The 25096-nt window shown below is 35.9% G+C and overlaps 1 protein-coding gene across 1 annotated transcript in view; it reads left to right on the forward strand.

Annotated features, from left to right (window-relative positions):
• Positions 1-25096, forward strand: part of tep1 (telomerase-associated protein 1) — a 46330-nt gene that overhangs the window by 16849 nt on the left and 4385 nt on the right. Inside the window, exons 20-52 of the mRNA XM_056478815.1 lie at positions 51-172; positions 330-443; positions 524-641; positions 3395-3580; positions 4065-4249; positions 4321-4462; positions 4548-4727; positions 6705-6797; positions 6873-7005; positions 7346-7505; positions 7597-7730; positions 9296-9384; positions 9518-9632; positions 9715-9756; positions 9893-10100; positions 10876-10996; positions 12044-12168; positions 12252-12351; positions 12433-12588; positions 13390-13602; positions 13708-13764; positions 14023-14146; positions 15543-15764; positions 17173-17330; positions 17414-17521; positions 17615-17719; positions 17825-17954; positions 18147-18232; positions 19875-20010; positions 20118-20257; positions 20357-20478; positions 21661-21798; positions 21902-22001. Coding sequence (XP_056334790.1) covers positions 51-172; positions 330-443; positions 524-641; positions 3395-3580; positions 4065-4249; positions 4321-4462; positions 4548-4727; positions 6705-6797; positions 6873-7005; positions 7346-7505; positions 7597-7730; positions 9296-9384; positions 9518-9632; positions 9715-9756; positions 9893-10100; positions 10876-10996; positions 12044-12168; positions 12252-12351; positions 12433-12588; positions 13390-13602; positions 13708-13764; positions 14023-14146; positions 15543-15764; positions 17173-17330; positions 17414-17521; positions 17615-17719; positions 17825-17954; positions 18147-18232; positions 19875-20010; positions 20118-20257; positions 20357-20478; positions 21661-21798; positions 21902-22001 — 4362 coding nt within the window. The remainder of the gene's footprint in view (positions 1-50; positions 173-329; positions 444-523; positions 642-3394; positions 3581-4064; positions 4250-4320; positions 4463-4547; positions 4728-6704; positions 6798-6872; positions 7006-7345; positions 7506-7596; positions 7731-9295; positions 9385-9517; positions 9633-9714; positions 9757-9892; positions 10101-10875; positions 10997-12043; positions 12169-12251; positions 12352-12432; positions 12589-13389; positions 13603-13707; positions 13765-14022; positions 14147-15542; positions 15765-17172; positions 17331-17413; positions 17522-17614; positions 17720-17824; positions 17955-18146; positions 18233-19874; positions 20011-20117; positions 20258-20356; positions 20479-21660; positions 21799-21901; positions 22002-25096) is intronic.

Raw genomic sequence — 25096 nt, forward strand, 5'->3', positions numbered from 1 at the left:
GTTCTTTGTACTGAAGTTTGCTAAATATATTTCCTGCTTCACTCTGCCAGCTGAACTCTGCGTCTGATGGGTTATCCATCACTGAAATGGAGATCCGGCAGTTTCAAGCTCTGTATCCAGACTCTGCTCAGAGCCGCATGTTCTTCTACTTCAGATCACCTCATCTCGCTCAGTATGCATTCATTTAATCACTAATCAGTTCAATGTCAGACTGCAGCTGTTTTCAAGTCAGTTTTGAAACATCCATACACACAACATGATCCAGAATGTTGCTGATGCTATGTAATGTTTAGGTACATTGTTATTTCATCTACGTTTTATATGTTTAGTTCAGTGCCAGCGGCATGGAGGACAGACTTTGCGGCGGAATCTAAAGAAGCTGAAGCTAAAATGAACAGCCTAAAAACATGGATCCAGAGCAGCGAGTTCAAAGTGACAGAAAAGTGAGTACATTTGATTTGTTGTGTGCAGTGAGGAAAGAAATTGTGTTAGTTTATCGTGGCATTCTCTGTACTTTTCCTAGTTATCCCTGTGAATGGGGTGGAGTGATGGATGGAAAACCATACGTGAAAGGCCTGGAGGAATTCGGCAAGGCGGCATTGGAGGATATCTGGGAAGCCGTACAGCAGCTCTTTGTGGAGGTCAGATTTTAATTAAAACAAATGACATGAGATGTTTTGCTCTGCTCTGCTTCATAGGGGACTAAGAGGCCGTTCGCATATTAAGTCTAAAGCATGTGGAAAGAGACGGATAACTTCCGTCATCATTTTCACCGTGCTTTGTTCTTGCGCTCTAGTGACATTTGTCATTGCTATGCGACCATCAACTGTTTGACAAACAGGATGACAAACCTTTGCTACAGCTCTGATACAAGTTTTATTTAATTAAAAAAAAGCACTGTAGTGTTTAAGTGCTCTGTGTGAAATTAGTCTACCGTTATTACTGAAATGTGTATGTTCCATGCAAAGTATGAAGCTGATTGGTTAGTTTTAGTCACATGAGTCGCGGTGCACACATGGCATTCTGAAAATTGAGATGTTGTGAACTAAATATGAGTTGTGGCACTTGCGCACCATCTGCAAGTCTCATTCCCCTTTATGATTTTGAATATTGCACCAAACAAAAATCCTAATTTACTAAACAAAAACTAAAACTAATACAGAAACTAATTTAAAAAAATGGTCGTGCCCAACTGAGTCTGGTTTCTCTCAATGTTTTTTTTCTTCACTTTCGCCAATTAGTGAAGTTTTTTTTTTCCCTCTCCGCTGTCGCCTCTAGCTACGATAGAGCTACGCATCGTTGGATTTGCTCTTCAGTGTTTTGACTCTCAGTAGTGATTATTAAACCACACTGAACTGAGCTAAACTGAACTTAAACTCTGAAAACTGAACTACACTGTTCCAATTCACTATGACCTTTTATGTGAAGCTGCTTTGACACAATCTACATTGTAAAAGCGCTATACAAATAAAGGTGTAAACAATTGAATAATATTCAGAGATGTATAGTAACGAAGTAGAACTACTTCACTACTGTACTTAAGTACTAAAAGGCAGTATCTGTACTTTACTGGAGTATTGTTTTTTTCTCCTACTTCCACTTTTACTTAAGTACATATTTTCGATGAGTTTAATACTTTTACTCCGATAGATTTTTTATGAGCTGCATCGTTACTCGTTACTAGAGGTGTCAAAATGGTCGATATCGGTTCAGTAATAGATCATAACGGGTTATTACGTACTGACGTCATTTATCTCCTATGTGCGGTGTCGCAATACTATGGCGAAGGACGGAGGCGCGAGGGCGAGTGAAGGCGGCACAGCACACGAGCCGCTATTTCACTACTACAGAGAAATGTTGTGAGACTCCATCTCTGCCTCTCTCACTTTGGACATTTGACCCGCTGGCCTGGTAGGCGTGTATGAGGTGAAAGTTTTCTCCACTGTGTCTATTATAGATTACCTGTGATAACCGCGTATTATACATACATAGACTGTAACCGCGGCTGTTCTTCCCGCCATCAGTGAACAACGCTTTCATTTCTAAAGCCGATAGCAGCCCTTTCTGTTGAGAAGGTGAAGACAATAACCAAAGGGGTGTAAGACCTCGCCTGTCAGCGTTTAAAAAGCAGGCGGGAGAATATTTACATTAGTTTATTTGCTATAAATGCTCATGCTGTCTTCTGTGTATGAGTTTGTTTGATACATTCAGAAAGAGTGTTTTCTTTGAGCGGGTCAAATTAAAGGTACAGTTCATATATCTTACTGCTGTATTAAAGGACACAATTTTATTACAAGTAACCATTTAACTGTCACACCAAGAAAAAAACCAATAGAATTTTTTTATTTATTGCATTTCTTAACTCCTAATGTCGCTAGTTAACACAATCAATACATTTTCCCCCAACACATCCCATAATTTCTAAAATATCAGCCTCTACCAAATGGTTGAGATGTTGGTTTATGGTAAAAGTACCAGAATGAATAAATATACTATAAAAATATGAAGTTTAAGACCAATTTAATTAAAACATAATCAAAATGAAACATTTTTGAATACTAAATCATAGCCATAAGCCATAAAATATTTCAGATTTTCATTTAACACAGTAATATACACGTTTTCTTTTTTTTACAATAAAATCAAAATTAAGTGAATTAGAACGTTCGTTTACAGCGTTTACAACCAGTAATTTGTGCTCCGAAAATGGGTTTCAATAGCGTTTTGAGTGGATTATGGACTGTTTTTGTGACACACAACTTTGAAAGGTGTGTGTTAAAGCTGTTATAATCTGTCAGATCTGTGGTTCAAGCGTGAGAGAAAAACAGTATTGTAAGTCATGTTTCTTTTCATTCTGCTTAATGACGTGCCCCCAAAAAAGAGATTTAAAATAAACAAAACAATATGATGTCTTTTGACTGCATTCTTTAATAACTACATTACACAATACTTGTACTTTTACTTTCAGTACTTGAGTAGTAAATTTTGAAATAAACTACTTGCAATACTTAAGTACAAAAAATGTTGAATACTTTAGTACTTCCACTTAAGTATGGTGCTTAAAGAGCACTTTTACTTCTACTCAAGTCACTTTTTGATAGAGTACTTGTACTTTTACTTAAGTCTGGGTCTCTAGTACTTTATACATCTCTGATAATATTACACACATCCATTAGAAATAATGAACTTGCACGTGCAATAGAGACATGTGAACGGATCATATAAAACTTCAATACACAAGTTCGAGCATAAATTTTGTCATTCTATCTATTTTAACATGGCTTTAATCATTCATTAGATTTATTTTTTACAGTTTTTACAGCCTCCGGACACTGTTTAAGTGACAAATTAGTGGAGTAATTTTCAGGAATTTCATCTTTTCTTTTTTCTTTAGGAAACAGATGAAGATGTGACTTCAGAGATTAAGGAGCAGGAAGTGCATCAGGATAACCAACAGCGTCAGTTTCACGGCAGGGCAAAGCTTATTTCCATGGCAACAGAAAAGATTCAAGAATGTCAGGAAAAAGGAGGAATTCTGATGGTGGAGGGAAAACCTGGAGAGGGCAAAACTGTGTTCATGGTAATTGTACATTTGTTCAAAATAACCATCTTCCTTTTGCACAATCATAAGTTAAATGGAAATTTTACCTCAAAATTAAACTCTTTCTTTTTACTCATTTCAAAGCCATCCAAGATCTAGATTTTATTTTTCCTCCATTATAACATTAGATGTGGCTGTTTAAATTGAAAGTTATCCTTGGGGATTAATGTAATGCAAGTCAATTGTAACTATGATTATAAGAGGGAGAAAAGCATATCATGCTAAATTAATACCTGTAATTCCTGGCAATACATGGAGGCCTTAAAGTGAAAATATCTGTGCAGGAACTGTCTTTTGTATTACTTGTAATTGTATTACTTAATGTAGTAAGTAAATTTCAGTGTCTTTCACAGAACTATTGTGTTGAATATTTCATTCCCTGATGAATTTAACAGCAAATTTGTATTTTAGGTGAATGATCCTTTTACTCCTAATGTCTTTCTGTATCTTCTGTTTTATTAAGGCTGCCCTGGCACAAGCGCTCAAATCCCCTGGCAAAAACAAGAAATCTCCTCTCTGTGATGTCATATCCTACTCCACAGATGCCAGCCAATCAGCTTGCAGTGTTGAGCATCTTCTTCGCTGTCTTGTTCAATGGCTGAGGATGAGAAAAGATGAGGAAGAATTGCCTCCAAAGACATCTTATAAGTAAGGATGAATCTGATATGACATTTATATGCAAGCACAAGTGAGCTCATATCTTTATGAATCCCTTGCAGAGACCTGCTGTCTGAGTTCCACCTGAATCTGAAAAACCAGAGCAAAGAGAAGCCACTAGCTTTGCTTATTGACGGGGCAGACCGTATTCATGACGCGCGAGGTCAGAAAGTGTCAGAATGGCTCCCACAGCACATCCTTAAGGTAGGAGAGAAAAACACATGGATGCACAGTAAAGTGAATGAAGTTGAGCCTTATTGACCAATCACTGTGTTGATTGTCCTCTCAGGGTGTCTGTTTGGTCCTGAGTGTTACTTCAGAATCATCTCTACAAAACACTATTAGCAAGAAGAATAGTACTGTGTCGTTTCCACTTGGACAATTATCTTTACCTGACAAGAAGGAGATTGTGCAGAAGCAGCTTGTTGAGTTTGGAAAAAAACTGAGCGATTCTGCTTTCAATAACCAGGTGAGTTTCTCTTTTGTGGTCTGGCTGCTGGAGTAATAAACAGGGTTCCCACAGGTTGTTGCCTAATGATTATGCATTTGGACTTTGTGTGTGTGTGTGTGTGGGTGTGTGTGTGTGTGTGTGTTTGTTCTCTCACTCTTAATGTAAAGGTATATGTATAAAAAAAATTGTCCAAGTCATTTTTACTTCCCATTCTTTCATTCTTTTTGTTTTCGGCTTAGTCCATTTATTAATCTTGGGTCGCCACAGCTGAATGAACCGCCAACTTCCCATTTATAAAATCTAATTTTTCTGTGCCGTGTTCATCACACTGTTGTTCATGTTCTGCCTATTGTTCTGGCTTTGGCTACCATTTTATTCCTTTCCCACTTGTCAACTGGCAATCAAATGCAGTCACCAGGCTGTACATGTTAAAGACTCTATGTGGCTTTTTTGCCTGATCAGTGCTTAACCAAACCCTTTTGGATTTCTAATAATTTCAGCTTAAAATGACTTATTTTGCTGTGAACATTCTCAAAACAAGCATTTCTTGTGTTGTTCTGAAAATCTACTCATTACATGGCCATCATGGCCTCTGTCATCAAGATGGCTTCTGTCATTTATATAAAGCAAACACTGAAAGGCACAATGAGAGAAAGTGTTTACCTCAAGCCTACTACATCAGTGGTATTAGAAAATATCAGAAATACCATATTTTATCCCTAACATACAGAAGAAAATTCAGTAGTTAATAGTTACGTTTAAAGGAGTTTCATGTTCTCCCTGTGTTGGCGTGGGTTTCCTCCGGGTGCTCCGGAGTTGTGTTTCCCCCACAAGTCCAAAGACATGTGGTATAGGTGAATTGGGTAAGCTAAATTGACCGTAGTGGATGTCTGTGTGAATGAGTGTGTATGGATGTTTCCCAGTGATGGGTTGCAGCTACGCGGCATTCGCTGCGTAAAACATATGCTGGATAAGTTGGCGGTTCATTCCGCTGTGGCGACCCCAGATTAACAAAGGGACTAAGCTGAAAAGAAAATGAATGAATGAATGAGTTACATTTTAATAAACAACATGCAAATAAATAGCCATCAATTTTTGGCGACCCCTGGGGTGTTTGCGTTAAATTAAATACTCAGATGCAACACATTTTATAGCACCAGGTTAAACTTTCTGACACTTCTATGGCGCTCGCATACATTAAAAATAAATAAAGACCACAACGGAACATGGAGGATGTTCTCTGAGTGGTGCTCTCCAAAATTAAATGATGAATAGACTTATGTGTGTGCCGTTGTGTGTAAGGTTTATAGATTCATAATCACCTCAGAGGATCTTGGGGGTCGCAAGTCACTGGCATTGTTATTTTGGGTGCTGAAAAGTTTGGGAACCCCTGTGCTACATCATATTTGATTACATGAATGACTATTAACAAGTGATGTTTAATCAGCTAATTTCGGGAGAAGCACACACAGATAGTAAACGGCAAATTCACTATCAGCAATCACATTAATCATCCAATCAGAATCAGAGAGATTTCCCATAATTAACCAAGCTTGCCCTACCTCAGTCATCTCTTTTAACGTAGCATCTGACTAGATCCATAACATGCACGGGGAGGGGGAGCTTTCTGCGATCGGCTAGACTCTGAGTTTGTATTCCTCTCTGTCTCTCTTGACGAGGATAGTACTCCGAGCTCAGACAAATACACTTATCCTGATCTATTGTCTGTATGGATGCAAACTTGTGAAATGAACGTTAACACATAATTGTGAATGATCAAAATTAACAAAACTTTTAAAACCTCCCCAAGAATAGCATTAGAAAAACCTGTCCATTTCAAATTTTAGAAATCAGAACATTGCCTATAGTATATATTGTAAATATAATGGATATTTATTCATTATAGGTCATGGAAATTCAGCTTTTTTGTCAGGGGATTTGAAACCCTGAATAAAAAAGCTACTAGAAAATGTATTGTTGTGTTTTGCCCTGAAGCTTCAGACGCTGCTGATGAAGAAAGGCTCAGTGAGTCCACTCTACCTTCATTTGGCCTGTGAGGAGCTGAGGAATTATGCTTCCTTTGAGAAGGTAAATATTAATAGATTATTTGGCTGAAGAAATTGAAGTTGAACATTAATATTGATTGTGATTTTTGTCATTTAGATGAAGGAGAGCCTGCAGTCTCTTCCTCAGTCTGTTGGTGAGCTGGTGCAGCACAGTCTGCTGAGGCTGGAGAGTCAATATTGCAGAGCTGGACTCGGATGGGCATTAGCTGCTCTTGCTATCAGCTTTACCGGTACAAGACATTTGCCTTTATTGTTGACTTCAGTTCAGCGTTCTTTAATGAGAGGCAGTGCCTAAAATTAACATTTACCTTACGAAAAAGCGCTGCTGAGAATAGTTTATAAATGTGTTGTCAACAAAAGTGTAGCATTTTAAAGGAGAAGTTTGAAAATTACAGTCAAAAATGATAGATCTATGGTTTCACAATGGTTAATTAGGTTTTAATATTAGTTTTTTATATATTATATGAATGGAATGTATTCTCTATATATCAATGTTTGCATGTATCACTGTTTGTTTGTAATGGCACATATTGATTATTAAATTTCATCACTGGTCTGTGTGTTGGACAGGGCTGCGGGAGAGTAGTCTTTACACCATCCTGAACATGTGCAATGACTTAAACTCCAGAGGTGGACTGGTCACATGGCAGGAAACTCTGCACATAGCGAGGCATCCAGAGAGTCGTGTTCCCATGGCAACATTTTCTCAGCTGGTCCGAACTTTGCACAGGTACAACACATGAAATATTTTGACAAAAGAAGTAAGTACTTTTTGGCGAGAATTGATTTCCTTTGATTTTCATTTTTTTCTTATAATGAAGCCTGATTGGACCATCCCATGGTCAGTGTTCAGATGATCTCCTCACTTTGACCCATCCAGAAGTAAAATCAGCCTTTGAACATCTGTACCTGTCCACAGAGGAGAGCAGAAACAGAAGTCATCTGATCATTGCAGGTAGAAGACTATACATAATAAATCACTGTGTATTGTGCACTCACTGGCCACTTTATTAGGTACATCTGTCCAACTGCTTGTTAACGCAAATTTCTAATCAACCGATCACATGGCAGAAACTCAATGCATTTAGGCATGTAGACATGGTCAAGACGATCTGCTGCAGTTCAAAACGAGCATCAGAATGAGGAAGAAATGGGATTTAAGTGACTTTGAACGTGGCATGGTTGTTGGGGCCAGACGTGCTGGTCTGAGTATTTCAGAAACTGCTGATCTACTGGGATTTTTTTTACACAACCATCTCTAGGGTTTACAGATAAGGGTCCGAAAAAGAGCAAATGCCTTGTTTATGTCAGAGGAGAATGGCCAGACTGGTTCGAGCTGATAGAAAGACAACAGTAACTCAAATAACCACTCATTACAACTGAGGTATTCAGAAGAGCCTCTCTAAACACATAACACATTAAACCCTGAGGCGGATGGGCTACAGCAGCAGAGGACCACACTGGGTGCCGCTCCTGTCAGATAAGAACAGGAAACTGAGACTACAATTCGCACAGGCTCACCGAAATTGGACAATAGAAGATTAGAAAAACATTGCCTGGTCTGATGAGTCTCGATTTCTGCTGCAACATTCAGAAGGTAGGGTCAGAATTTGGTGTCAACAACATGAAAGCATGAATCCATCCTGCCTTGTATCAACGATTTAGGCTGGTGGTGGTGGTGTTATAGTGTGGGGGATATTTTCTTGGCTCACTTTGGGCCCATTAGTACCAGTTGAGCATCGCGTCAGTGCCACAGCCAACCTGAGTATTGTTTCTAACCATGTCCATCCCTTTATGACCACAGTGTCCCATCTTCTGATTGCTACTTCCAGCAGGATAACACATCATGTCATATAGCGCGAATCATCTCAGACTGGTTTCTTGAACATAACAATGAGCTCACTGTAGTCAAATGTCCTCCACAGTCAACAGATCACAATCCAATAGAGCACCTTTGGGATGTGGTGGAACAGGAGATTCGCATCATGAATGTGCAGCCGGCAAATCTGCAGTAACTGTGTGATGCTATTATGTCAATATGAACCAAAATCTCTCAAGAATATTAACAGTACCTTGTTGAATCTATGCCATTAAGGTAGTTCTGAAGGCAAAAGTGGGTCCAACCCAGTACTAGTAAGGTGTATCTTATACAGTGGCCGGTGAGTGTACAGTATATATTATGACATTAATTACTTTTATTGTATATCTTTACAAAATTTAGTAATAAAATGCAATATTGTATGATTGAATGATGGTTTAAATTGACCAAAACTGACACTAAAGACTTACTTTTTTATTGTTCATAAAAGAATACTGTAAAAAAGGGGGGGCAAATGAAACTGTTTTGGGATAATACATTTTTAAATATATTATAATAGAACATTTAATAAAATAGTCATTTTAAATTATTATAATATTTCATAACATTTATTGTTTTACTGAATAAACAATTATAACCTTCCTGTGCATCTTTCAGTGGCATTATACATTTATTTCTACTGTATTCAACCTTTTCCTCAGCTCATCTTTGGGTTCAGTCAAATCCTCAGGGGAAGGACACGTTTCTTCACTCTGATGCTGATGGTCTTTCCCATCTCTCTGCTCACCTGGTCAGTGCCGTCCTGCTTTCTTCTTTAAACCTTTCAGCTTCAGTGTTTAATGTGAAGTTATAAGAGATGTCTGTTCTCTCTCTCTCTCTATCTCTCTCTCTCTCTCTCTCTCTCTCTCTCTCTCTCTCCTCAGATGAACAGTCATCAGTGGGAGCCTTTGTATTTTCTGCTGTCCAGTTTCCACTTCCTCTATGCCAATGTGAGGCATGGACTTCTTCACCAACTCCTGGAGACGTACAGTTTATTCTGTGAGACAGCCTTAAAGCATTAGTGCATTCATTCTAAGATCACATGTTCATATATTGATTGTTTTTCTTTTTGTTTATACAGCCCAAAAATATAAGGTTCAGCTGCAATCCAAAACATCAACAGGTATTTTATTTTTACATTTCATTTAGGTGTATAAATCACCTGCTGAACAAAATAAGTTCATGATCATACAATATGATGCAACTTTTGTTTGTGTAATAAACCTCACAATATCAATTTGTATGTATTTTTGTTTCAGTTAACAGGAAGGATTTTGAAGACTGTCTGAGTTTTCTGCAGCGCCATAGTCTTCTCCTCTCACAGTGGCCTGCTCTCTTTGTACAAACAGCTCTTAATGAATCATGTGACAGCTCTGCACATTTGTGGGCTGAAAACATGACAATAAATGCAAGCGTGCAAGCTGTAAAATGGCTAAACTACACAGATGCAGCACACAAAGATGTTAGGTAAAAATGCTGAGCTTTAATATTCTCATATTGCAACTTTAAACTGCATTATAAGTCTTGATAATTAGCACTTGTATAAAATACTCTTATTTAGTTTTCTAATAATAGGTAGTCATGATGTTTAAAGTGGTGACAAATTTGCTAATGTTAATACGATATTTGAAAAAACTGACATTGTGATATTTTGTTTTTCTGTGATATATATATTGCGATTATCAATATAATTTCACAAAAGATGACCTAAACAACTCTACTTTGAAACAATTAATAGTTTTACATTGATTTGAATTATTTTGTAGAAGAGTTCATCTGTAAAAATATAATAAGCAATTTGCAAGCTTAAATGAGTACAATTAAGCAAAGATAAATATTTATTGTTTTGTGTTTTATGCTTTACTGTGGAGACTAACAGTATTGAAGAACAGAAATTCAAGAGTAATCAAATGTAAAATAACACTGTGTAGTTGTCATTGTACTGTCATTGTCAAGTAATTAAATACAATTAATCTTTGTTAAATCTATAAATTTTAGAATTTCTTGGTTTAAATTCATACGACATCTTAATCACAGGTCTTAAAAGCACATCAAAAAATAAATAAAGTTGAAATTGACTCCACAAATCACGTTCTGAAAAGTAGATCCTGGTTATTATAAACCCAACTCAACATTGCAGATCCTGCGATGTCACTATTGCAGATTCGCACATTGCTTTATCGATACTACTGAAAAGATATTGATTTTTTGAATGCATTTTAATATTGCATATTCTCCTCAGCGAGCTGGTTTCCACCTTTCATTCTGAGCCGAGTTGTGTGGTGGTCAGTCCTGGGGGGAAAACTGTTGCAGTGGGAACAGGAGAGGGAGCACTTCACCTTCTGCATACAGAAACCGGACAGGTAACTCTAATATGGAAATCCGAAACTATTTGTGTTTTCACTACTGTCTTCACTACTGCTTTATCAACATCATCTTAAATGGATAGTTTCAATCAAAAATGAATATTTCCTCACCGTTTATTCACACTCAAGGTATTTTTTTTAGATTTTAAACATTTCTTTTTTCTGAAACAAGATATTCTTTATAACAGGGGTGCCCAAACTTTTTTGTACGAAGGGCCAAAAACCAAATATCATTGATAGCCATGGGCCCAAGATAAATATATCAAACTATTTTACATTAAAGTTTCCATGGGTAGTTTCCTAATTCATATTATTTTTTTAATAATATAAAAAATAAATATCAAACTTTATTTGAATCGTATTTACTAATGCAGTATAACTTTTTAAACTAGAACTTACTCCAAAAAAACCCAGAATCAATTACATTGTATATAATACAGTGGAGTTCAATGCTGAATACACTAGTCAAACAGAATCTGCCCTCGTCTTGATTCACTCACCAAAGTCTCTGCATTGTCCTCTATCTGTCGTATATACGGATTCAACTAAATCTGATTTATTTGCACCATTTAAATTGAAACATTTAATTTCAGATAGCTTTTATGTAGCTTAACAATTAAATAAGCAAATAAAAGGGTACATTAAGTTCAAAATTACAATCTCTAAACCAGTGTTTCTCAACCACGTTTCTGAAGGACCACCAACACTGCATGTTTTAGATGTCTCCTTTGTCTGTCACACCCTTTACAGGTCTTTCAGTCTCTGCTAATGTGCTGATGATCTGAATCAGGTGTGTTTGGTTAAGGAGATATGGAAAATATGCAGAGCTGGTGGTCCTCCAGAAACGTGGTTGAGAAACACTGCTCTAAACCATTCACAGATGGGATGGCGGGGCAAATCGAAGGTTACCATGGGCCAACTTTGGCTCTCGTGCCCTAGTTTAGCCATCTGTGCTTAAGAATGTTGGAAAAAAGCCGACATTGGCGTTCTTAATTGGAAATATGCTTGAATGTGTTCATTTACTCATCCTCCACTTGTTCAAAGGAAGTGAAGTCATTGTTGATCAGTGGGGATGGCATCTCTGGGTGTATCTTCCTTGGCGAGGAGAATCTGGCAATGACCTCTTTTATTGGGGAGGTGGAGGTGTGGGATATAGCCAGCAGTTGCAGGTAAAAATTGTTTTTAAATGAGTTATATATAATAAATGAAACTAAATATGGCTAACCTGTGAAAACATTTTCAACCTTTTAAGAATTGCCCACATAAACGCCCACTCCAACAAGATCACAGGATGTGATGTCAGTCCAGACAGAAAAATCTTTGCTACTGTCTCATTAGACCTGAACTTGAAGGTAAATTTTGTTTTATGTTGAGTTACATGTAGTGGTTGTGTGCTGTTCTGAAATTTTTATAGCTTGTGTGTCTGTCCTCAGGTGTTTTCAGCGCAGAAGAACACAGAAGTGGCCTGTCTGGAGAATCCCTGTCCACTGAACTGTGTGAAGTTTGATCTGGAGGGTCAGCTACTGGCCGTGGGCTGCTGGGATGGAGCAGTTTGTTTATGGAACTGGCTTGAACAAAAAAAAGTTGCGGTGAGTAATGACTCCAAACATTACCAGATGACATTTTGGGATCATTTTCTTCTGTTTTTTTAAAAGATTTATTTATTTAATCCAAAAAACATGGCAAAAAACTGCTAAATTATATTTACAGTTTAAAATGGCTGTTTTCTTATTTAATGTAGTTTAAAATATAATTTATTCCAATAATTTAAAATTGAATTTTTAGCATAATTTCTCCAATTTTCAGTGTCACACGATGCTTCGGGACTCATTATAATATGCTGATTTGCAGTTTTATTATTATCAGTTGTTGTTGTTATTATTATTATTATTATTATTATTATTATTATTATATTAATTATGATTCTTATCAATAATGTTGAAATGTTTTTTTCTCTTGATTTGTAGAGTTTAAGATGGATTGAACTTTTTAGGACTCTGACTTTTTTAGGAGGCAAAATTGCTTCTTTTTAGGACTGAACAGCTTATTGATCTGATAACACTTTAGTCACAATGCACACTATTAACTACTGTCTCACTACCTGCCTATTATTAAGATATTAATATTAGTAGCTATAAAGTATGACCTTATTTTACGTCCCTAATTCTATCCAAAACCTAAACCCATATTCTACCTTACTAACTATTGATTTGCAGCTAATTAGCAGTTTATTAAGCTAATAGTCTTAGTTAATCGTTTGTTAATAGCTTGAATTGTGACTTAAAATTAATTGTTACCATTGATCCAAAACCTTTTACGGGTAATAATGTATGTCACTGTGCCTGATGTCTTTAGCTTATAATGTAGTGTTTCCTCTTTCTGGTGTTCAGACTCTGCAGGGTCATGAGAGTTCAGTGCGGAGTCTGTCGTTCTCCCACAGCTCCTCCATACTGTGCTCTGGCTGTCTGTCTGGAGAAGTGCGGCTCTGGTCAGTGGCAGCAGCTGCTTGTGTGGGCAGTTTTCATGCTCACCGTGGCTCCACGCAGTCCCTAAACTTCCTGCAGGGGGGAAACCTTTTACTGAGTGCTGGGCAGGACCGTGTGGTGAGGAGTATGATCTTACTGTCTTTATTTTTAGTCTGATTCTGCTACAGGTATACACTCAAACAGCCATCCTGAAGATGTGATTGAGCTTGATTTCTTATCTAGGTTAATGTATGGTCTGCTGGTCTTGGGCGATCTGTAGCTGTACTGGGGAAAGAAAAGGTACTTCTTTTTTATATATAAGAATCGCTGCTTATAAGTAGTCCTGTATAATCTCTATGAATTTAATTAAGCAGTAATACATTCTGCAATTGATAAACCTGAATCTATTTGACTTAAACACTCCAAATAATAATGTCTGCTCCAACTTTTCATGTGAATACATTTAAGTAATATCTAGGCCTGTTAATTTAACTAACCTGGATAGTTTGTCATTTTTAAAGATAACATCTTTAACAACATTATTTGCCAACATTGCAGCAGCAAAAGCACACCAGACGTGGAAATGAAGATGAATCTGCTGCGCTGTGTGTGGCTGTGTCCAATGGCTGTGCAGCTGTGGGCTACCATGGTGATGGTATCAAAATGTTCAATTTAAACTCAGGTGCATAAACATCTTGCTTTAAGTAATACTTAACCCTCTACTGCACAGTGTTACCATAGGGCAACATGATATTTATGTTCATTTGCCTGCCACTGTTTCTTTAAGACCGACGTTCTAATCTAAAGAGAAGACCTTATTGTAGCCAATGATGTGCTTTGGTTAAGTCACATGACATGCAGTGTTTTTCTGTAGCACGATTTCTGACAGACTGGCGTTTATTGTGAGTAGTTGCTGAATGCAAATGTAAACATCAATAAAATCAAAGGATCAAATTATGTCAGATCCACAAAAAAATCTGAAACATCACCTCCAGTAAGTTACGATGACATATTCATGTCATATATTGATATATTTTTTTTTATCAAATTAGTTTTTTGTAAATGGATCAAATGTATGTGTTGCCAAATGGCAACACTGTGCAATAGTGGAACATGCAATATTGCAATGGGTTAGCTACCTAGCAAAGTCAGCTGTGAACTTTTAAGTTAACTTTTAAGTAACAATAACATGAATGCATGAATTGTATTTCCATTATGGATAAAATCTAGTTTTAATGGCAATACTACTTTTGAATAGATATGAATACAGGGAACAGTGTATTAGCGAGCACCACCATGTTCTATGTTTACTGGCTCTTCCTGCAGATGAAAGTGAGGATGAGATGGGTTTTAGTGACCATAAGAATGATGCAGATTGGACATTTGATAAGAGCAGTAATGCAGACAGTTCAGGTAAATTAGCTCAGAGGTATTTAAGACAGGCGTAGTATAGTATATAGTATATTATATAAACATTGTTAGCTAGTATAGCTACATTATTCTGATATATCTGGATATATTAGACTTGTTATTTATTTGTTATAATATTTACTGGAAAAATATATATATTTACCGGATGTTTTATACATGATAATACAGTATCATGATTGTTTTCGATAATATTCAGCAAAATATAAAGGAATGAATGAAAGATGTTGGAATATCAGTTGTTGGAAAGCATGCATAAGGTGTCATTTATAAGTTCTGTGTTGAAGCTTCTAATACTGCAACACCAATTAAATCATTTCAAACAACAAAATTAATAATTATAAGGAAAATTCTAAATTAGAAATTTCTTAGTTAGATCCACTGTTGGACGTTGTATGCCATATTTAAGTAGCTTAAAAAAGAAAATTTTCCTTTTTTTTTTTTTACAGCACTTCAAGAAAAACATTCTAAGAAAAGAAAAACATTAAAAAAAAGCTTATAGATTTATCATAATGCATGCAGTAGAGGGTCAAGGATCATGCTCTCAAAAGCAACAACATAATAATAACAAATGAATCCACTGAACAGTAATGGACAATATTGTGTGCAAGATGAAGCTGAACTGATGCTGAAGTGTTTTTGTGCTGCAGGAGAGAAGGTGTGGGCCAGTGATGGGCTACAGGTGTCTGTGCTTTGCCTCTTGTGGATGGATGAAGGAGGATCAGAGCTGCTGCTGTCTGGCTGCATGGACCACCGGCTCAGGATCTGGGAAAGGCGAGGAGAAAGCCTTGTGCTTGGAGCATCTTTTGGGGTGCAGAAGGGAGCTATTCTCGCCCTGGCGCAAAACTCCACTCATGTGGCATCTGCATCTGGTGAGTGGACAGAAAACATGTTTCATTTTTACATTCTGCATAATCAGGAATCCAAGTCAGGATCTGAAACATAACTTATACTTATATATACTTATATGAGCAAGTCAAGCAGATATTTCATGCCTTTTATTTGCTGAATAATATTAAGTTTAAAGGATTTACTGTAAAGGAAGGAAAACAAATTGTGTGTTTACAGTGTTTGTCTTTTTCAGTTTTTATGGTGGCTTATTGTTAATTAAATGTTACCTATAAACCAATGCAACATATGGGCCAATGTTATTTACTGCTGATTTGACATTGTGACTAGTCAGTTGCGTCTTATTCTCCAGAAACGCAGTACTTGTTAGGCATGGGCCGGTATAAGATTCTGACGGTATGATAACTTTGGATAAAAATATCACGGTTTCACGGTATTGTGATTACTGCTCTACAATATATTCTTTTTAAATGTCTGGGTAAAAACAGGGCTTCTGCAGGTTTCATCACATCAAATTAAAGACTTTTTAAGACCATTATGAATGAAATGTCAGACTTTCACATGGCAAAACGCTAATAATTTTCAGTAATAACCAGTGGATTTTTTTTACTTGCCCCAAAGTTGGTTAAAAGTTGGTTTTACAGATTGGCCATAGCTTTACATTGACAATTAGTGGAAATTAAGACCTGTTTAAATGTATTTAAAGCCCACAACAGCATATTTCAGTAAATGTAATACTTTTTAAGAGCTTACATTTAGTTTTTGAAATTGAGACATTTTAAGACTTTTTAAAACCTTGCGGACACCCTGACAAAACTAAAACTTTTTTCCCCTTTGAACACAATATAGTTTATTTTGAGAAACATTTATAATATTCTGGAACAGAATATTATATTACTGACTTCTGCTATTGTCAGTAGTTTCAAAAACACAGATTTCTTTACAATTTAAAATGGCATCTTTGTATATTTTTTCTACTGAAGATACTGTTGTCCTAAAAAACGCAAATAAAAAATCTTACATGTACCTTAGGAATGGTATTACTGAACATTTTGGTGGTTTTAAAACCTTGGTATTTTTCAAACCTTAAAAACGGTTATTGTCCCATGCCTAGTACTCATATCCACATAGTTTTTTTGTTTAGATTATCTATACTGTCATCAAACTGATTTTGGTGATTGCTTAAAAATCTTAAAAGTTTATTAACACCATATATTAAATTGAATCTCAGAATGAAAAGATGCTTTCATATTGAAAATATGTGTTGGGGTGGATTGATTTTTTTTTATTTTTAGCCATTTTTCAAAGAGATGATTTTAGGTTTCATTTTTAACATTACTTTTATTTGGCTTTGTGTTTTGTTTTATAATATTATTCTATTTATTTAGAAATGTATATTTTTATTTATTTAAGAACGTAATTTTGTTTCAGACAATTTCACCATTGCTCTGTGGCTGAAAAGTGACTTGACGTCTAAGCCTTGGACTGATCCTGCTGTGCCGTTTATTCTGAGAGGTCACAATGGCGGAGTCACATGCCTTTCCTTCAGTCCTAGTGGGAAACAGTTGCTGTCAGGAGGGAAAGATCAGGTACTTCAGCCATACTTCATCTGTCACTCAAAGAAAATTAAAAAATGCCTTCAAACCCAGTTTAACCCAGTGTCTTCCAACAGGCTTTGATGGTATGGAAGGTAGACTCCTCTTCTCCTGCTCTTTCCCAGACCATTTCTTCCTGCCATGGAGACTGGATTACAGGATGTGCTTGGACTTCATCTGCTGTGGTGAGGAAACAAATGAAAAGTGCAGTAAAGATTATTTCATCAACACCTGACTGTGTTTCTGTAACTGAATCTCAATCCTCTCTCACACCTTAGCTCAGCTGCTCCAGTGACTGTAAACTGCGGATCTGGGATATACAGACTGGACATTTACTGAGAGAGATCCTGACTAGTTCATCTTTGAGCACACTGTGCTGCTGGGTAAACATTGGGCACCTTAAAGCAGGGTCAAAGTGGAAGACATTTTACAAAGACATACAAAAAGTGGACCCTGTTGATATTCATGTACTGTTTTGATATCTGTAGGAGGTTCATGTAATAGCAGGCTCTGCAGATGGACGGCTGATGGTTTGGAAATGGGAATCAGGTGTAGAAGTCACCAGTATTCAGGCCCACAAGTCACGTCTGCATCACTGCACTGTAGTTTCTCAGTCAGGTACAGTGACTAAAGGTCTGGGTGTACTTTTTTCATGTTTCACTCAATCTCGTACACATTTATGTCTGCAAAAAAGTCTCAAAATAAACTAAACCAATGATGAATGATTGATTTAGCTGCTTAATATCAAGATCATTTATTTTGTTTATATAGAAAAACTGTTTCTAAGCAAAACAATTATTTTGCATACAGAATTTGGAGATCATTTTAAAGCAGAAGACTTATTGGTAGCTTCAGCATCAGAGGATGGAACTGCTAAACTCTGGCATCCACTGCAGGTAACCAACTCTTACTTTTGTATATGTGTGTGTTTTTTAATCAAAAGATTAAATATTTTATTTAAATAAAAATGTTCAGATTCATTTTATGAATGCATAAATTATCAGTATTGTGTTGATCATTATTTGATGATTGAAAATCCAACATTAGCTAATTTAATATATTCGTATACATTTATACTTACAGTGCTCAGCATAAATGAGTGCACCCCATTTGAACAATTTTGCATTTGAACAAAACAGATTTATTAAACAGATATATTTATTAAAATAATATTTTAGTCCCGGAAAAACTTCATTCATTCATTTTCTTTTCGGCTTAGTCCCTTTATTAATCTGGGGTTGCCACAGCGGAATGAACCACCAACTTATCCAGCATATGTTTTATGCAGCTGATACCCCTATTTCTGGGAAACATCTATATACTTTCATTCACACTCTTACACTACGGGCAATTTAGCCTACCCGATTCACCTGTACCGCATGTCTTTGGACTGGGGGAAACCGGAGCACCCGGAGGAAACCCACGCAGACATGGGGAGACCATGCCGACTCCACACAGAAACGCCAATTGACCCAGCCGAGGCTCGAACCAGCGCCCTTCTTGCTGTGAGGCCACAGCACTACCTACTGCGCCACCGCGTCGCCAGAAAATCTTTAGAAATAGAAAGATGATACAATTAAATTCAAGTAAATTATTGCAAAAAAACAAACTAAAATATTTCAACAAAATTGTATATATTTTTTGTTTCTTATGATTTTTGCTGTTTTTGAAAATGTTATTTAATATTTTTCTACAACATACAAATTTGGAATACTAATTTTTAACAATTATTGTAAGTTATTGTTTTAGATTAGCTTGAGATTTGGCTTTAGTACTGACTAAATTAATGTATATGCTCAAATATAATATTGTAAAGCATACTATAGAAAATATTAATTTAAATAAGAGATTTGTGGGGGGTGTCCTTGTTTATGGTGAGCACTGTATATAAAAGTATGAACACCAGCATAGATTTCTGACACTGCTTACGTCTTCCTGTAGCAAAAAATGTCTAATGTGCAATGTGTCATAATGCACAAAAGAAATCATTTAAGGCCAGCAGACCACATCTGAAGACTTTAATATATTTAGTCAATAATGATAACATTAAAAAAAGCTTTTTGGGGGGGCTAATACTGATACGGTAGCTACATTGAGCATCACAATTTTTTTGCCTAGATTTAGGCTCCATCCAAACAGAGATGAATGTTACTGTGCATTTCATACAGATGGTACAAGTAATTTAGGAGAATGAAATCGTTTGGTTATTTTTTTTTAAACCAGGCCCCAGAGACATGATCTGTCCAGTTATTAAAAGATCAGTGAAGTTAATCCGAAAAAAACAAGTTTAATAATCATTTAATAATGTAAAAGATGTGTTTTGCTAATAAAAAGCATGTTAGTTTTCAAAATGGCTATCAATTTTATACTGTACGTGTGTAGTGATGGCTGTTATCACTTTTAGAATATAAAATGTTGTATTTTCAATTTATTTTGAATATCAGCTGTTTGTTCTATAAAACTAATGCTCAATCTATCTTTATCAGACAAATCTGATTTATTTGTGCTTCCTGATTTACTCTAAAATTGTTTTCGCAGGTACATCATCATAATACTCTGCATGGTCATGATGATGAGATCCAAGCTTTAGTTTGCAAAGGGACTGGAATCCCAGAGTTCCTCACCGTGTCTGTGGATCGATCCCTCAGGTCATGGAGTGTCACCTCAGAAATGGGTAAAACACAATGATTCAACACTAAACTAAACCGTCAAAATACTTTAATGAGCCAGTCTATCCAAATATAGCATTTGATTTGGATTAATGACTTTCTGATATTCAAGCATCCTCAGAAACTCCTCACTGGCAGAAGGATGATGTCAGAGCTTTGTGTTTCCTGGGCACTGATGACCTCATGGTGTGCGGTTATGAGACAGGCAGACTGGAAATATGGCAAAAGAACTCAATGGTTTACTGGAAGAAGGTTGGAAATTGACTTATTTGTCAGAAATTGTGTGAATTGTTCTTCGCCCTCTTTTTCTTGGAAATGTGTGACTGACAGCTCTGTGTGTGTTTATCAAAGGTCAGTGAAGCCAGCATATATTCATTTGCTGTCATGCCAAATGATGAGTTGGCTGTGGGTTGCAGCGACCACTCTGTTTGTGTATGGAAATTGGAGCGGGATGCTAAGAATTGCATTGTGGGGTATTGACTTTTAACCCTCTTTGCTGTCATATTTCACTTCATCTTATTTCCTCCTGTAGAAACATGCCATTTTAAACAAAGGACATGCCATTCATGTTATTTTATGTTTTAAGCAAAATGAATAGAAGTGAAAACAAAAAAAATACTGATTGTAACATTGACAATTTTTGTTTGGCCTTTTGCTTATTTCATAAATATATTTAATGTGATGTTGGATTGGATGACTTGAAGCAAAATTTTATAATCAGAAAAGGTATAATTATGCTAATTATTCCATTTATTAAAATATTATTATGTTTAATTAATATAAATAAATGTAATTTTTATTCAATCTCAAAATTAATATACATTTTTTTATAATTATAATCTTTTTAATAAATGATAAAAGGGAGATATTAAAGGTGCCATATTGACCTTATTCCGCGACGTGGAAGTACGCTCTATTTTGCATTTGTTAGAACGTTTGATTCAGCTGCCTATGGAAGAAATGACTACAAATAATAAACTACAGAATGCAGTCAACTACTTGCTCTACACAGTGTGTTAATGACTATACCTAAAAAGTTGAATGATGTACTAATAAAATATCAGTTTGCACCATGAAGCAGCGTTAAAAGCTGTTTTTACATCTAAAAATCAATGTGAGTGAAGAAGACTGAAAGTCTCAAGCCAAAAAGATTCTAATGGCTGCGCCCGCTTGTGCGAGATGAATAAGGTCAGTAGTGGATTGATTCAATAAGTTAAATTGTTCTCTGATATCTACATAATAAGTTAAATAAACTTTAAAAATAGTAAAACTTTTGTCCAGAAATGGTTTTATATGCTAATTTATTACTCCAGAAAATACCCCAGAATCATAAGCTCAGATTGACCATATCTGGAATGGTCATTTATATTTGAGTTTCACATTATTGAGGATCACTGTATGCTTTTCCATGTACTGAACTCTTAACATACACCTATGCCTAGGTGTATTCAGACTGGGATTATATGACACCTCTAAAACATAAATATTTATTTTAAAAACAAAAATCATTCATTTTAATTGTGTTAAACACATGTATAATTCAAATAAAATAATATCTATTTTTTATATCTGACATTTATTGTGGGAACTAAAACTGACACTGGCTGGTAGCAGTACATCAATAATTTATGTCCATTTCTGTTTTTTTCTTCCAGGCTTGATAAGGTGTCTTCATACAAATTGGAATCTCCAGCAAGCTTTTTGCTCTACTGTTCAGGTCTGTTTGGAGCATGTATGAGTGGGCAAATCCTTGATGTGGTCTCCACTGCCTCACAAACCAAAGAGTATTTTAGGTAAATAAACTTTTTCAAAATAAATAAATAGCCCTTTTTTTTACATGTATATTGTTTTATACAGTAATCTACAGTATTTTACAGTACTTTTGTTTTGTTTTAGCTGGACAGATAAGGTGCGTCCTATGGGTCTAATGGTGAATGACAGCAAGAGCTTTTGGCTGTTGGGGCAGAAACAGAGCCAGCTGTACATTGGCCTCGTTGTGAGTTTATCATTCATATGTATCATGTGATCTTAAAGGCATTGTTCACACAAGCTTTTCTATTAACTTACTCTCAGGTCAACCATCCTTTTTTATCAGTAGAACATTAAAGATGATTTTTAGCTGAAATAGTTAGAGATGCAACAAGGGCTGGAATCAGCTAGTTTATTGCATGTGTTAATTTCCAAGTGAGTATCCAGCAGGTCCATATTATAAACAGCAGTGCAGGCAATAACATCAGAGAGAAACTAACAGAAACTACATAACATCATAACATGTCATGCTGGTGGAAGTTTTTCATAATGTGTAAAAACAGCACTATGTCATAATAATCTTACATCTTCTTACACACACAGCTTTATTCAAGCAGATCCCATACATTCTTTCAAACTCTTTTTTTTTTAAATGTTTGCTGTGTGAGTAAACAATTCTGCTTTATGTATCAACTAATCCTACAATCAGCAATCCTTTCTCATGGAGAAGGAAATGTTGAAGTTGTCAGCAAATGCTTTACCAGAACTAGATTTAGAAAATATCAGAAAATATGTGTCTATATAATAATAGTATAAAACTATACATACAAATATTCATTAAAACATTTTTCATGAGTATATGCTTATAGGGTTGCACGGTATCGTTATACTATGGCTCCAAAATACTGGCGGTGCCACTTTAGTTCATAAACGATAGTACTGTCATTACAGTCAGTCTACAGTACATAATGTTGCATGTGGGAAAAGTCACTAAAATACTCACATGTTTGTGCAACAATAAACCATTTTATTTGAATAGTGTGAAGCCCTTTAAGGTTGCAAAGCTGTAGAATTCACGCCTTTAATTCTAGCCTATTGCACGTTTTCTGTCATTTCAGTTCGAACACACATCTGAATCAGTTCATTTCTGTTCCTGTCAATATGATTTAGTAGCTACAACAACCATGATGATCTATTAAAAAGAGCGACTCACAAAGTGAAAATTTGTATACCTGATAAGACTAAAAAAAATAGATAAAAAGAGCTACAGGAAACATTGAAACTATTTTTAACCAATTCATATAACCTAATTTTGTTGGAAAAATAATTTTTTCGTAAACCATTTTGTTTGGTGTCATTTGTATCTTTATTTTAATGTATTTTTTGTTGGTCAGTTATCAACAAAATAGTTTAGGTGAAGTGATGTGCAAATACGTTTTTCAATAATAAGGGAATTATGAATTCAATTCAAGTAGGCCTATTATAACAAATAAAATATAGTATTTCGGACATTTTTCTTTATTTCATAGATTTGATTTATGAATTACAGTATGGCAATACTACTTGGTATCACAATACTTCAGCTGGTAGACTATCGTAACGTGAATTAATGGTATTGCGACAACCCTATATGCTTGTAATCTTTGTGCTTTTGTCAAATAAGAAAAAAGTTTGGTTAATGTTGCAGTTTAGAGCAAACTCGCTCATTTTCATTCACCTTATTCCCTGGTGTGTTCAGAGGAAACATATTTTTATTTTAGCAATGATAATAATGAATGAAATAATTCTGTTTAAATATGGTGTCAATTAAGGTTCTTAAAAAATTCGTAATTGGCAAAAATGGGTATCGGCAGATCACACTTAACAAAATACTTTAATCGGAGAAGAAAATTGCCATCAGTGCATCTATAGAAATTGCAGTCCTTGGTAATTCAATTCAATTCAATTCAATTCACCTTTATTTGTATAGCACTTATACAATGTAGATTGTGTCAAAGCAGCTTCACACAAAAGATCATAGTAAATAGGAACAGTGTAGTTCAGTTTTCAGAGTTTAAGTTCAGTTCAGTTTAGCTCAGTTCAGTGTGGTTTAATAATCACTACTGAGAGTCTAAAAAACTGAAGAGCAAATCCATCGATGCGCAGCTCTACAGATCCCGAACCATGCAAGCAAGTGGAGACAGTGGAGAGGGGAAAAAAACTTCACTAATTGGCGAAAGTGAAAAAAAAAACAGACTTAGTTGGGCACGACCGTTTTAATTTCTCAGCTGGCCAAACATCTTGTGCAGAGCTGCAGTCTCAGCGCCGGAGACTGGAAGCTGGAATTCATGTAAAACAAGTCAAAAGGCTACAAGTAACGAGAGTATTGAGAGTCCAAAAAAGCACAGAATATAATGAAAATTGAATGTAATACATGTGGTTTATTTTGCCTCTTCATTGAAGTGCTCTGTTTACTAATGTGACCCAAGAACTATTTCTGCAGTTCAGTTACTGATGGAATAACTGAAGCACTAAATGAGAGGACAAATCTGTCATCGTAGATCATTTACTTTACACCAATATTTTGGCTCATTTTGAGTTAGAGGGACATTTGGGTATGTCTAGCTGTGCTAGCTGCAAACAGTTTCAAATGCTGCAGTCTGATTTAGTGAACCAGTTTATTTGGTTGTCTAAAATGCACTGATTCAGAGAAATGATTCATTCACGAACCTGAAAATCTATAACTTCCTTTGATTTATGATTTCTAAATGGTAGAGCAAATAAATAATTTTTACCCGGTCAAAAACAACTCAGTTAGCAGTTTAAGAGTGCATGTCTATGACAATCTGCTGCTTACGCTGCCCCTCTCTGAAGCTATATCACAAATGGCTGGTACCGATCTATTATTGGGGTAGCAAAATAGCACACCACACACACAGTGCTTAGCCAAGCCTATGATTGACGATCGCATATCTGAAGTTGTTTCAACATGTTACTAAAAAAAAATCTGAGAGAAGTTTTGCACACACAAGCAAGTTTTTGCCCACTCTTTCTAGGACATAAGTCATTTTGCTTTTGCCTCTTCTGAAGCTTCAGGGCACCTATGAGCCTCTACATCCAAATACAAAGCAGGCTGCATGCAGGATCACTTTGTTGTTCAAATGCACAGAAATGAAAGACAGCATCATTATCTACCTTGCTGTCAAAAAGGGGTGGGAAGATGTCAGAGCTCATATTTTGCTTGGAGGGTAGAATGAAAGAACTAGCTAGCTTTGTCACAACCAGCAAGAAGTTCAGTCGGATCAAAAGAGGGCACATATTTAAAGTCATGGCTGCTTGCTTTCGTTTTCAACTTTTCTGAGC

Source organism: Danio aesculapii, chromosome 2 (assembly GCF_903798145.1).
Source record: "Danio aesculapii chromosome 2, fDanAes4.1, whole genome shotgun sequence".
NCBI lineage: Eukaryota > Metazoa > Chordata > Actinopteri > Cypriniformes > Danionidae > Danio > Danio aesculapii.